Source organism: Ranitomeya variabilis, chromosome 2, assembly GCF_051348905.1.
Source record: "Ranitomeya variabilis isolate aRanVar5 chromosome 2, aRanVar5.hap1, whole genome shotgun sequence".
In the NCBI taxonomy this organism is placed as follows: Eukaryota; Metazoa; Chordata; class Amphibia; order Anura; family Dendrobatidae; genus Ranitomeya; species Ranitomeya variabilis.
The window spans coordinates 136,790,874-136,806,367 of record NC_135233.1 but is presented as its reverse complement, the minus strand read 5'-3'; the positions used below and the strand labels follow the sequence as shown (position 1 = coordinate 136,806,367).

Here is a 15,494-nt window from a genome sequence, read left to right as displayed (position 1 = left end):
AAGCAGGACACCCCCGACGCTGCTTCCAGCGACCCCGTCTCTTTGGGGGTGACAGGCAGGGCCGGCGTCAGCACCCGGCACACCCGGGCAAGTGCCGGGGCCCTGAGCAGGCAGGGGGGCCCACTCACCGTTGGGGACACTGGCGCGCTATAGTGCCGGCCCCCGCGAGTGGACCCCCCCGCCTGCTCCGGGCCCCGGCACTTGCCCGGGTGCTGACGCCGGCCCTGCCTGCTGACTTACCTCTCTCGGTTCCAGCGCTGCAGCGTCTTACATCCTCTGTGTTCAGGTCAGAGGGCGCGATGACGTCACCAGTGCGCGCCCTCTACCTGAGCAGTCGCAGCAGAGAGCAGGAAGACGCCGACGGTGAGGAGTCCAGAGCAGAGCAGCGTCAAGCAACGAGAGGTAATTTATTATTTTTTTAAATATTTGGAGTAATATATGGGGACCATCAGAAGGGGCCCATATATGGAGCATTATATGGGGCTAATTCTATATGGAGCATCTTATGGAGCCAATAATATAGGGAGCATTATATGGGGCCAATTACATATGGAGCAGTATATGGGGACAATACTATATGAAGCATCTTATGGGACTAATTATATATGGCCAATTATATATGGAGAATTATATGGGGCCCATTATACATGGAGCATCTTTTGGGGACAATTATTTCTGGAGCATTATATGGGGCCCATTCTGTATGGAGCAATATATGGGACTCAGTATACTGTATGGGGCCAATCATACACTGTATGGAGCATTATATGAGGTCCATTATATATGGAGCAATAGATGGGGCCCATCATATACTGTATGGATAATTATATGTGGATCACTATACTGTATGGAGCATTATATGGGGTCAATTCCATATGGAGCAATATATGCGGCTCATTCTGTATGGAGCACTCTGTGGTGACCATTATACTGTATGGAACATTATATGAGGCTCATTATTCTGTATGGAGCAGAACATTGGGCTCATTATTCTGTTTGGAGCAATATATGAGGCTCATTATTCTGTATAGAGGACTATGTGGTGGCAATTATACTGTATGGAGCACTATATGGGGCCATTATACTGTATGGGGCAATATATGGGGCTCATTATTCAGTTTGGAGCAATATATGGGGCTCATTATTCTGTATAGAGGACTATACTGTCCGGTTTCTGAGCTAATGCAGAATGTACAATAGATATCACTCATGTAATGTAAGAAGTGAAATCTTTGACATTGTACTATACCTAGATTTCTCTCCCGTATCCGTGCATTATGAACTGTGGTATGTGTTAAGGGGCCCACCGGGACTTTCGCCCAGGGCCCATGAAAACCTGGAGCCGGCCCTGGTGACATGTTCCCTTTAAAGAGCTATGGATGGTGCCAAGGCTGATGGTGTCCGATGAAGCAAATTGTCAGCTATAGTGGACAGCCGACAGCTGCAGGATTGTCACCCGTATGGGGGGCTATTCTCTTATATCTCAGGTCAGTAGAAGACCTATTGGCGGTCATTAAGGGGTCGCTGTCCCCCACCCATAGCACTATCTGTAGGCGGTGTATAGAGCACAGCTATTCCCAGCAGTCATCGCCGACCCTACAGACAGGAGACCCCATACTAGATCGGGAAGAACAACGGACCCCGGTAGCAAAGCAATAAGACCCCGAGGGAACATTAACCCCTGCACCACCATAACCGGTCAGAAAACCAGGTGACCGGCTGTAAACTGACATTCTCTGCCTGCAGCGCCCGGTCCTGGTATCGGGGGGCGCCACTGCATCCTACTGCCGGCTCTGGAGCGTAACGTCAACCAAGCTTACATCCACTGACAGCAAGCAGAGCTGGGACAGCGGGACCTCTGCTTCTACATGGGATAACTGCAGCCTAAACCGCGGCCTGTGCTCAGTGACGGCGGAGCTCGCCCTCCTCGCCGCTGTCAGCCGGACGTGTACACCTGGGACACTGTGCACACTTCCACCTCAGCTTACCCGCTGTACTCTGGAGACCAGCACTGCGCGTGCGCCCTCTACTGGGATCACATGACCGCTCCCAGCGTGCTCTGCGGCAGTGTCATGGCGGCGCACTGAAGCAGGCGAGCAGCACATGTGTACAGGTGAGAGTCATCACAGCTCCTCACACAGGCCTGGTGCTGATGGACTGACAGCTGTCCTGACATCCGTCACTACTGTCACGACATGTCATTCTATAGATTTCTGATCCATCCTTTTTGTGTATGATTATAATTGGTCTGGTAGCGATCATCACAGCCCTCCACCATGGACATGGTCCGCTACTTGCTGAGTTTTGCTTTAATGCCTGTGAAACGTATTCCACTATATACTACATAACGATTAGACACGGGCTGTTACACAGTGGCTGAGGTGTGTTCCCCACCTGGCGTATTCCTCCCCCCTGGCGTATTCCTCCCCCCCCTGGCGTATTCCTCCCCCCCGGCGTATTCCTCCCCCCCGGCGTATTCCTCCCCCCTGGCGTATTCCTCCCCCCCCTGGCGTATTCCTCCCCCCCGGCGTATTCCTCCCCCCCTGGCGTATTCCTCCCCCCCCCCGGCGTATTCCTCCCCCCCTTGCGTATTCCTCCCCCCTTGCGTATTCCTCCCCCCTTGCATATTCCTCCCTGGCGTATTTCTCCCCCCCTGGCGTATTTCTCCAGAAAAGTGTCTGCCTTTGAAATAGAACAGGGGCGGGTGCCTAGAGACACTGTTTGTCTCCCCCATGATTGTACACACAGTACGGTACGTTATTACATGTCCCTTTCCATTCCTAGTTTCACATTAGTGCCATTTATTAGACATGTCTCTCACTGCTGGATAGTACGTTAACAATTTCACTCTTCTCTCTGCAACCAGGTTCACTATTTTAGCTCTAATGCGTTTACCATTATAGGTTCTTGTATATACTTTTTTCTGTTATTTTATGTTCTGTATTTTGATTCCTTTATATCATGTTGGTTTATTAATTTATTTTCACTTTCTGTAGTAACTGATGAAGGTCCGGTGTGTTGAACCAAAACGTTTTGGGTACTACATTAAAATTCACTAAGAGCATTAAGTTGAGTGCAAGGTTTTTCTTTATGTATATCGTAAGGTGTGGGAACCTACCTTTGCACCACCACCAGTAATGCACACGTTTCTACCATTTAAGCGAATACTGTTTGAGTCCTCGTGGCTGCATGTGCCACCACTATTTGACAGCAGCAACACATGCAGGGATTGGCTGTATTTTAGGAAACCCCGGCATATGTTGCGGCTGTCGAACAGCCACGAGGACTCAAGCATAGTATTACTACTATACTGATGTGCTCTGATATATAGTACAAGCAACTGCATGTTTAGGTCCCTTTTGGGGACTAAAAAATGGTGTGAAAAAAAGTTTTTAAATATTAAAGTCTGAATCACCACACTATCCACATTTAAAAATCAGAGGGAAAAGCATATTTGGAATGGCTTCACCCATAAAAGTTGATTTATGGTCCAAAAATATAACTCATAAAGTAAACTGTGTACAGGAAATTAGGTGTGTACTCCAAAATTAGTGGACTGGTTTTGGTCATACCACCTCTCGCAAAATAAATGCACTCAAAACGTTGTAGCATTTAGGGTATGTGCACACATTGAGTACGATATTTCACTGCAGAAATTTCTGCAACGTTTCTGCATCTCTAGGAACTTGTTGGCTGCAATGAATACTTTTTGGAGCTAAATAAAGATATTTAAAAATAGGGAAAAAAGTTTTGTGATGTAATTTCCTTGTTCAATACCTTCTTTTTCATTCTTATTTGCTCCTGTCCCAGGCTAAAAATACCAGCACTCAGCTGTCCCAGAAATGGCACTTCATATTTGCCAGTTCTGGCACATAGCCCAGGCTCTTCCCCATGCCCTGGTGCAGTCGCATCTGCGTAATGGGATTAGGAGTTGGTCTCAGCGGCAGTCACTGACACCAAACCCAGGTTTAGTAATGAAGAGGTTCCAGCCAGACACCCTCGTTACTAAACCTGTAAGTAAAGAGTTAAATAAGGTGTTTTATTTTGTGCTTATGTGAAATAAAACAGACACATTCTTTAATCATTTAAATTAACCCAATATACTCACTCCAGGTGCAACGGTAATCCAAGGGTTAAAACGATGTCCCACATTGTCACCAGCCAATGTAGTAGCATTCCCAGAATGAACCTACATAGGTTGAAACCAAAGAGAAACAGGCAGAACTTAGCGTGCACTGCGATACCTGGTGACCTATGTGTGGTTATTAGCGCCCATAGTCATTTACGAGAAAAGCAGATGAGCAATCCGATAAAAAAATCGGATTTCATTCTGACCAATGTTAGTCTATGGTTCCCTGCTCATGTGCGATTTTTTTTTTTTTTTTTTTTGTCATCGTATATGGGATGAGACTCGCCAATGCAAGTCAATGGGTCCTAGAAAAAAATCTGTAGGTTAATAAAGTTGTGAACCTGCCCGGCGTCTGTACTTAGGCCCATGCTGCCCAAGCGAGCACTGTCTGAGTACTGCCGGAGAGTTTCGGCATGCTGGCCGCAATATTGGATTGAAGTTCATTCTCTGTCCTCCGGAGTACACGCCTGCGCAAGGCAATATTGCCTTGCACTGGCGTGTACTCCGGAGGACAGAGAATGAACTTCAATCCAATATTGCGGCCAGCATGCAGCCAGCGGGTAAGGAAAGGGTGACTCAAACACCAGAAAACCCCGCCCATATGACCCAAAACTGGTCCTGCCAAATTCAGGTGACAGGTTCCCTTTAAAACACTGTATACTCCATTTAAAATGCATTTTAGGGGTCATGTACTCCCTTAAAACCACTAAAATAATAAAAAAAAAAAACAAGCTTAAAAAAATCTTACTGTCCTGGAGAATCATGTTGCCAGGTCATTTTTACCTTCACACCTCAGTTGGAATTTTGTTCTCCTGTTTTGGCACATTATATAATAACATGGATGGTGCTATTCAGAACCACAACTTGTCTTGTGAAATACAAGCCTTCATACAGTCATGGAGATGTCTCTTTGACTCTCATGGATCTTTTATTGATGACTTATCCTAAAAAGAGGTCATCAATATTAAAGTAGTGAGTAGCCCCTTTGATGATTCCTTGTGGACATAGGTATGCAGTAGTAATAAACTCTGTGAAACTTCCCTACAATTGCATGTACCAACTGTGAGGCCGTGACCGGTGTTATTTGCGAGGGTCACTATGTGTCCCCCAGGATGCGTTCAGAAGGATATTAGACCCGCTGGAGTGCCTTGTGGTCACAGCAGGACGTCCGTGAGTCACAAGGCAAAATAAAAGTAATTATAGAAACTTGATTCCAGCTCACCCAGTTGCTCTATGTGAGTCATGACTAAGACTGCTTAGTGCAGTCGAAACGCGTTAATTGGGTCATGTCGACCATGTAAATTTTTCTTTTGTGTGCACTATATTCTCGTTTGAAAAATAAAAAGAAAAGGAAAATCCAGTCCTGTTGAGCCGGACGCCAATTTTTTCTATTATCCAAAATAAAAGTAAACATGAACCTGGTCAAGCTATTTGGCCAAGGCATTGTTCAGGAAAACCCGTTATGGGCATTTATTTTTGAAACGGTCTGCAGGAAGGTAGTGGGGCCGGTCCGTTTCCTCCAGGCTGGATCTTACAAGTGGCCCATGGCCACAGTTTCCAGTTTAGAAAAAAAAAACGTACAGGAAGGGTTTGGATGTGTCAATGTGGAATTTGCATGGGGTAGAGCAGACAGCTCTGCAAAAGTTCTGCCTGTGTGAGGGAACACAGCCCAGCAGAGCGAACTCCTGGCACCCCGCAGCGTAATACATTGGTGTGGTTGCCCTCAGCAATTTATGGACTGTTTTGTTTCCCGGTCGCGATTCGAAGGATACCGTTTCTTTTGTTTGTGAGTTTTTGGACATTAAACATATACGTTTCCTGTGAACTTTTCCTGTGGTCACTGTCTGTCACACTGAACCAACCCCACCGCCATACACCACCAAATGTGACTTTACACTTGAAAATCTTTTTTGTACCCTTCTCTATTTGCTCCATCCATGCATGTATTGAGCATCACTTAGAGGATCATCACTAACACATTGGTGGGTTTTACGCCCGTTACGCCCACTGATCAGCTGTTATCTTCTCCGACAGTGGTCAGATGTAAGCAGTCTTAGCAGAACACTGCACCATTGTTCACTGTTTAGTGGCCGCTGCCATGAGCTGCAGGTTATCACCCATTCACTTGAATAGGAGTGAACTCATAGCATCCGGGAGTGGCCACTAAACTGTGTACAGAGCTGCGGTGTTCTGCTTTGCACATTACTAGCATCTGGTCACTCCCGGAGGTGATAACAGCTGAACAGTAGGGCTTCTGGGTGCCTGACCACCAGGAAACCTATATTGATAATCTGTTCCATATTAATCACCTATTGTAAGTCCTGGAAACGCCCCGTAAACACAATATAAGCCTGCTACATAGACCTTGTGATTTCATCATCCAGATCCCCAAATAATGACTGCAGCGCACTGTCTCCCACAGTCACTCAATAACCTGGTTGCAGCATCCCATTAAAAGACAAAATTTGACCTGCACCGCTTAAGAGAATAAAGTAAGTGTGAACAGGTGGAAGCTGCCATGACTGCATAATACACAAACATCAGAATACAGCAACACTCTCTAAGCACTTAGGTGCATGCAAACATCGATTATATCACATATAAACTACACTACACTGTGTGCAGAATTATTAGGCAAGTTGTATTTTGATCACATGATACTTTTTATACATGTTGTCCTACTCCTAGCTGTTCAGGCTTGAGAGCCAACTACCAATTAAGTAAATCAGGTGATGTGCATCTCTGTAATGAGGAGGGGTGTTGTCTAATGACATCAAAACCCTATATAAGGTGTGCTTAATCATTAGGCACCTTCCTTTCCTTTGGCAAAATGGGTCAGAAGAAGGTCAGAAAAATTGTGAGATGTCTTGCAGAGGGATGCATCAGTCTTGAAATTGCCAAACTTTTGAAGCGTGATCACCGAACAATCAAGCGTTTCATGGCAAATAGCCAACAGGGTCGCAAGAAGCGTGTTCGGCAAAATAACTGCCCATGAATTGAGAAAAATCAAGCGTGAAGTTGCCAAGATGCCATTTGCCACCAGTTTTGCCATATTTCAGAGCTGCAAGGTTACTGGAGTAACAAAAAGTACAAGGTGTGCGATACTCAGGGACATGGCCAAGGTAAGGAAGGCTGAAAAACGACCACCTTTGAAGAAGAAACATTAGATATAACGTCAAGACTGGGCCAAGAAATATCTTAAGACTGACTTTTCAAAGGTTTTATGGACTGATGAAATGAGAGTGACTCTTGATGGGCCAGATGGATGGATCAGTAAAGGGCAGAGAGCTCCACTCCGACTCAGATGCCAGCAAGTTGGAGGTGGGGTACTGGTATGGGCTGGTATCATCAAAGATGAACTTGTAGGACCTTTTCGGTTTGAGGATGGAATGAAGCTCAACTCCCAGACCTACTGCCAGTTTCTGGAAAACAACTTCTTCAAGCAGTGGTACAGGAAGAAGTCGGTATCGTTCAAGAAAAACATGATTTTCATGCAGGCCAATGCATTCCAGAATGCTGTAGATAAGCCCCTGATGTTGGTGGGCTTAACTCACCTTCGATTTTGGGGGTGACAGGTTCCCTTTAACGTCTGACTTCTGGGTAGTTAGACCTTATTATCACAAGATGGTGGATTAGGAATGGAGCAGCACCAGGAAGAGCTGAAGACAACAGCTGGTAAGCATAACACTAGGAGCAGTCATTAGTGGCGCCACTCCAGTGGGGAAATGAAAAAAAAATGCTGGAGTGGTGCTTTAATATTTAGTAAACCTACCTCTCCTGTGCCAAAAGCCTACAATTGAAAAGGGCAAATACTCTGAATGCATACCTCAACCTTTGTATACTGCAGCATCCAGTTACCCAATACCTGACTGAAGCATCCCCTTATATACAGTAGTGGTCATACACAATTGCCATGGAACGTCTGCCAGGATCGGACATGTTCCTTTTCTGTGGATTCACCATTAGATTCGGTGCTCTGTCCACGCACACTTAGGGGAATGCATAATATCCCGCTTTGTTACCAGAAGTAAATTGCTAGCCTGGCACGAGGACTGTGTAATTACTGTTCAGCACCACCGTTCTGTTCTTTGTGAGGGATCGGCTCTCCAGTAGATGCTGGTTCACACACGGGATTTAGTTAATTGGTTCAAAACAAACAGGTGGTTTATTAAAAGTTCATAACATGGTTAGCTAGGCCAAAAAAAGACATTTGTCCATCCAGTTCAGCCCATATTCCATCAGAATAAATCCCTAGATCTACGTCCTTCTAAAGAACCTAATAACTGTAAGATACAATATTGTTACACTCCAGGAAGACATCCAGGCCTCTCTTGAACCCCTCGACTGAGTTCGCCATCACCACCTCCTCAGGCAAGGAATTCCAGATTCTCAATGCCCTAACAGTAAAGAATCCCCTTCTATGTTGGTGGAAAAACCTTCTCTCCTCCAGAAGCAGAGAATGCCCCCTTGTGACTGTCACCTTCCTTGGTATAAACAGATCCTCGGAGAGATATTTGTATTGTCCCCTTATGTACTTACACATGGTTATTAGATCGCCCCTCAGTCGTCTTTTTTCAAGACTAAATAATCGTAATTTTGCTAATCTCTCTGGGTATTTTAGTTCCTCCATCCCCTTTATTAATTTTGTTGCCCTCCTTTTGTACTTGCTCTAGTTCCATTATATCCTTCCTGAGCACCGGTTCCCAAAACTGTACACAGTACTCCATGTGCGGTCTAACCAGGGATTTGTACAGAGGCAGTATAATGCTCCCATCATGTGTATCTAGACCTCTTTTAATGCACCCCATGATCCTGTTTGCCTTGGCAGCTGCTGCCTGGCACTGGCTGCTCCAGGTAAGTTTATCATTAACTAGGATCCCCAAGTCCTTCTCCCTGTCAGATTTACCCAGTGGTTTCCCATTCAGTCTGTAATGGTGATATTGATTCCTTCTTCCCATGTGTATAACCTTACATTTATCATTGTTAAACCGCATCTGCCACCTCTCAGCCCAAGTTTCCAATTTATCCAGATCCATCTGTAGCAGAATACTATCTTCTCTTGTATTGACTGCTTTACAGAGTTTTGTATCATCTGCAAATATTGATATTTTACTGTGTAAACCTTCTGCCAAATTGTTAATAAATATATTGAAGAGAACAGGTCCCAACACCGACCCCTGCGGTACCCCACTGGTCACAGCGACCCAGTTAGAGACTATACCATTTATAACCACCCTCTGCTTTCTATCACTAAGCCAGTTACTAACCCATTTACACACATTTTCCCCCAGACCCAGCATTCTCATTTTGTGTACCAACCTCTTGTGTGGCACGGTATCAAACGCTTTGGAAAAATCAAGATATACCACGTCCAATGACTCACCGTGGTCCAGCCTATAGCTTACCTCTTCATAAAAACTGATTAGATTGGTTTGTCGAGCGATTCCTCATAAACCCATGCTGATATGGAGTTAAACAGTTATTCTCATTGAGATAATCCAGAATAACATCCCTCAGAAACCCTTCAAATATTTTACCCACAATAGAGGTTAGACTTACTGGCTTATAATTTCCAGGTTCACTTTTAGAGCCCTTTTTGAATATTGGTACCACATTTGCTATGCCCCAGTCTTGTGGAACAGACCCCGTCGCTATAGAGTCCCTAAATATAAGAAATAATGGCTTGCAAAATAAAGCAGCCTCTTCCAGGTAAACTAAGGTATGGCAGAAGAGAACGCAAAATGACAAGTTCATATAATACACGGCTCAGCCGCTTAAATGTGAGTCTTTCCCTCTCTGACTCCAGCAGGGTCTGAGCAGCACATACAAGGCCTCCTAACCTTGCAAAACACACAGGCCCCGTGAGACAGCACAGCTAAATAATTTTTTCTTCACTGCCCAATGGTATAAAAGTCTGTGACACACTTGTGGTGTCAATATAATCACTGCACCCCTAGATGAATTTATTGAGATGTTTATGGGGGTTCTACTATTCTGGCATCTCATGGGTGCAATGTAACATGGCACTCTCAAACAAGTGCAGCATAATCTGCACTGTAATATGGTGCTACTTCCCTTCTGAGCTTTGCACTGTGCCTCAAAAGTAGTTTTCAGCCACATATGGGGTATCGGTGAACTCGGGAGAAATTGCACAACAAACTTTGGGGTCCATTTTCTCCTTTTGCCCTTGTTAAAATACTAAATTTGTAGCTAAAAATAAAATTTTTACGGCTTAACCCGATAAACTTCTGTGAAGCACCTGTGGGTTCAAGGTGCTCAATACACATCTAAATAAGGTCCCAAAGGGATCTAGTTTCCAAAATGGTGTCATTTGTGGGGGTGTTTCCACTGTTTAGGCACATCAGGAGCTCTCTAAATGTGACATGCGTCCGCTAATTTCTCCATCAAATCTTGCAATTATGTTTCAGAAATTGTGCTGATGTAAAGTAGACATGTGGGAAATGTTATTTATTAACTATTTTGTGCGTTATGACTCTCTGATTTAAGGGCATAGAAATAAAAATGTTGAAAATTGTGAAATTTTCAAAATTTTCGCCAAATTTCCGTTTTTTAACAAATAAACACAAGTGATATAAAAGAAATTTTTACCATTATCATAAAGTACATGTCACAAGAAAACATTCTCATAATCAGTGGGATCCATTGAAGCGTTCCAGAGTTATGACCTCATAAAGTGACAGTGGTCAGAATTGTAAAAATTGGCTTGGTCAGGAAGGTGAACATAGGCTTCGGGGTGAAAGGGTTAAAGACATATTCTTCTGATCGTTGAGCTTTAACTTGCAGCGTTTTGCCTACACAGTGGTTCAAAAACTACCATCTGGATCTAGAGAGTCTTTACCTTCAGAGAACATCAGTAGAGTGAACATGTCAGTATCAAACCTTTGAGATATAACGAGACCCCATAATTGTAACCTGGCACATAGACTAGTTGTGCTGCTCCCCACTCTGACCTCCGTTTGTTCCAGCAGGTGACCTATGACATTGGCATCCCATGACTCGCTATTTACAGTGTCCCTTTTAATTACACATTAGATCTCACTGACTTTTGCACCTCTGTAACTTTACCATCACTATATCGGTTGGTTGCACAGTGCCGTACAATGCCACCATCCTATGACACCTCAGTCTGTCTCTGAGGGCACACTTGTCACCAACTCTCCCTCAGAGAGGGCCCTACATGCCCTTGTTCTAAACTGTGATCAGCGATGCAATAACTTGGCCTGTTCTGGTTCGTACATGAAGTCACTGTTCTTTTTATATCTGTGTTCATGTTTCAGGCGTCTGAGTTTTCATCAAGCCGTGATCGACTTGTCTGCTGTCCCACTTCTTCTCACCTGTCTCGTCCTGCACTGATCAGTGTAAATGCAGGCCACGCTGGAGCTGGACGTCCTCAGGGGCTTTCAGTCATCTCCACAGAACGATCAGTATGAGGCAGAAGCAAATGTTGGTAAGAAGCACAGCCCTTATACTAAGGATTTCCAACTTCTAGTGTATCATGATTTAGGCCATATGGTCAATGACTCATTGTCATCAAATCTTTCTGATGGTCGCACAGAAACTCAAGTCTTGTTCTTATATTCTGCAAGGAGACGTATTGCTTGGATGATGTTATATTAGTGTGTGGGGCACAGGAGAATAAAGGGATTATGCACCATCAGAAATCCCACCTCCAGTTTATGCCCACCAGCCGGGCAAGTAGCTGATGCTTTTGAGTTGCCAGATCTGAGCACTTTGCTCTGAAATCCTGAGCCTTTTATACTGTGACATAATATTTTGATTTTGCTAGCAGCCTCAGGGTTATTATGTGAGACCACCCTACATTGTACCGCATCACTAGGATGTCCATATTGTGAGTAACTGCTAGGACAGTTTCATTTTTCTTACTTGTATTGTTGGGCTAAGTTAAGGGGGTTGACCGGGACTAACAGTGATAGGATTACTCATCAATCAGGATCTGGGGTTGTGTGAAGTGATCCGCTCATCTCTAGTCCTCGCTCATTGCATACGGCAAAAGAGCTATTCTGGACCATATCTCCCTCACCAGAAAGCTCAGAAGGACCTTTTGGCCGCTGTAGGAGAAATTTGTAGCTGTCTGTAGCCCCCCCAGTGATAGAATTTAGTAACTGGGGGATTTCAATGGCTAGGCGTGAAGTAACCTGCAGTTATGGTAGGGTTCGTCCATATTTCTAACAGTCCACTTTAAACGAAAACTACAGTTTAGCTAAGGCCATGTTCTCACTTATGTTGGAAGCCAAATTTGATGGAAGGACAGCACAGAATGCAGCACTATTATTCTGGCAGAATGCCATCTTCTCCATAAAGCTGTTATAGAATTTCTGCCTTTAAGCGCCATTGTAAAGTGGACATCAGCTGAGTCATGAAGCTGAAGACCACAAACTCTGCTGCAACAGCTATGATAAAACCACTAGTGATGCCGCTTTGCTTAGGAAAATTTAGAAAGGTTCGCCAGCGTTTTAAAGACATCGCGTGCACATAACGTAAGTCATGCACTTCAGAATTGTGTGAGTAGCGGCATGTCAGATCTTGGGAGCAGAGCATCTCAATCTTTTCAATCTATTGTGTTTTCATGAAATTCCCAATTACAATGGAGCTGCTTTCCCACAGATAACGAGTAGCACAGTGGTGTTCTTGTGCGGCCATCGCTCCACTCTAACTGGGCAGGTCAGGGCTCCGTTCTTGGGAATGGTGGGGGTCCCAGCAGCCATGAATTGGCAAGATATTTGAGTTTTTCAAAAGATAGATCATATTTATTACTTGAGCTTTTTAATGATTAAATATATTTTAGGCTACGTTCACATTTGCGTTGTGCGCCGCAGCGTCGGCGCCGCAGCGCACAACGCAAACAAAAACGCGGCAAAACGCACGCTAAAACGCTGCGTTTTGCGCCGCATGCCTCCTTTTTGGCCGAAAGTTGGACGCAAAAAAAATGCAACTTGATGCGTTTCTTGCGTCCAACGCTTGCGGCCATGCGGCGCAAAACGCAGCACAACGCATGTCCATGCGCCCCCATGTTAAATATAGGGGCGCATGACGCATGCGGCGACGCTGCGGCGCCCGACGCTGCGGCGCTGACCGCAAATGTGAACGTAGCCTTATTGGGTTATACATTTTTTACACATACCAAACATAAATCACAACATTAAACAATTGGAAAAAGAAGGGAAGGAATTTTGGAGGGAGGAAGGAAAATAAACAAATTTTTATTAAGGGAGAGTAAGAGTAGAGGGATGGTAGAAACAAAGGGAAGAAATAAAGAAGTAGTCCCTAAATAGGGACAAAGACAAGGGTACACTATATTTCTAATCTGTAGTATCAGGTATACACTGTTGATTGTTTAATCATAAGTAACAGCTTAAAGAGAAAAAAATAGGATATAAAGACAAAGACCACATAGGTTAGTATAGCACACTAGACATTCTTTATCAGTAGCATGTACGTACTCTTGTCGGGGCCATAAAGACCCTGTTTTGGGGGTTAGAGTTCAGTTTTGGGAATTCAGAGCTTGAATTTTTTAATCACGTCAACTGTAAGGGTAAATTCACATGTTATGCACTACAATTTCAGCCACATGTAGGGGATAAAATTCACACAGAATAATGAGTATGCTGCAGGTTTCCAGTTTCATAGCGAGCTTATTGTTTTTTTGGAAATCACATAGATTTTCTCTCCAGAATTGACCCTTGCAAAATGGACGGAGAAGGCTCCGCACCGTACCTGGCCCCGCACTGTACACAGCCATCTTTAGTACTACAGACATGAATGAAGCTGCAGCAATAGTGACAGCAGTGCTGCTGTATTTAATACTGCTGCATTAAAAAAGAATAAACAACAGAATCTCAAATACAGATACCATCATAAGAATTCGGGTTTAAAGCAACCCGTATACATATGGGTACACCCGTGCGGAGCACCCAAACAACATTCACTACCAAAACAATCAAAGAAAAAGTTTTCTTGATTAAAATTAAATTGTATTCTTTTAATGCAAAAATTGAGTAAACACAGAAGTCATTAAGTTATAAATATTTATAAGCAGAGCTATTCTAATATGGCCACAGATGCCAAGATGTACAATTGCTGCAGACAAGACGTACTCATGGGCAGAAGTAATACATAATCATCAGCAATATCCCCAATCAAAATATCAATCCAAGCTAAAGTGCCAGTGCATATATTCCAGAGATATAGGGTTGGCCAAATCCTAAGTGTCCTGGAGGTAAGTATATAGTAGTAACATAGAGATTTCTCACTGTTCTTCGGTCAGTGACCTGTCATAGAAAACTCACCACCTAAAACACTAAGGGGCCATACATATTGTAAGTGGTCTCACCCATATTGATGTCCATTTGTAGCCACGCGCCCCGACGCGCGTTTCGCAATGGCTTCCTCGGGGGGCTGGGATGGTACATACAATCTCCATTGTCATCCTTAAATAGTTCATGGTTTCTTGTCATTGGTGGCGCATTTGGCCGGTCTAACGTGTGCCGCGTGTAGCATCAAGTGCGGTGTCAAAATGGCGATGCGGTTCACGGGGAAGTCCCCGATAACGTCACTGAGCTGCATGCGTCATGTAAAGACGCCAGAAGACACCGATTTTGATGACGGACCCTACTTTTGTAAACATCTGTCCTCACCATTGATGACGGCACGAAGGGGGAGAAATCTTAAGGACATGCTGGTTTCAAGCCATTATGTTCATTGGAAAGGAGTCTTTATGGTCCATGGTGGAATCATGTTCTGTAGACGGTTCCCCACTGAAACATCTTTATGCGCATATTTTCGTTAGGGGACTTTTCTGTTCCCTTCTATTTCCCCCTTTTTTCTCCCTCCTCTCTTTTTTTATTACACATTGATGCATGATTTGTCATTATTGTATTTATATTATGTGTTTTCATTGATGTTATGCAGTTTTATTATATTTTTATTTATTTCATTGTTTTTACTACTTTACACACACTATTTGGTGTGTTAAGTCCTTAGAGCAGATCATAACATGTATATAGGTATATTCACTTTATATGCACTTGCACTTTATTAGCGTTTCACACTTATATAGTGTCGTATATATTTACCTTAAAGGAGGGGGTAACTTTGTATTGATATTCCTATTGGGGACCTTGTTGCCCATTAAAAACATGGCGTCAGGTGTTTAGTGACCCGCTCTTGTGGCTAGTGTGCATGTCTCCGGCATGGGCTTGGCCGTGATGTTGATTTTTTTTTTTTTGGTGGAGGTTATGATCCATGTTTCGGTGGTGAATGCATTAAAAAAGAACTGGATATTGGGACCCCCATTTTTGTAATCAGTGGAACCCCAGCAATTAGA

At 44.0% G+C, this 15,494-nt stretch overlaps 1 protein-coding gene across 2 annotated transcripts in view; it reads left to right on the top strand.

The window, feature by feature from the left end:
* The first annotated feature begins 1,998 nt into the window (after nt 1-1,998).
* TTC27 (tetratricopeptide repeat domain 27) overlaps nt 1,999-15,494 on the top strand; it is a 522,480-nt gene continuing 508,984 nt past the window's right edge. Inside the window, exons 1-2 of one of the 2 annotated variants that reach the window (XM_077283015.1) lie at nt 1,999-2,113; nt 11,428-11,597. In XM_077283015.1, coding sequence (XP_077139130.1) covers nt 11,513-11,597 — 85 coding nt within the window. In that variant the 5' untranslated portion in view covers nt 1,999-2,113; nt 11,428-11,512. The remainder of the gene's footprint in view (nt 2,114-11,427; nt 11,598-15,494) is intronic. The other variant, XM_077283016.1, reaches the window with a different exon arrangement.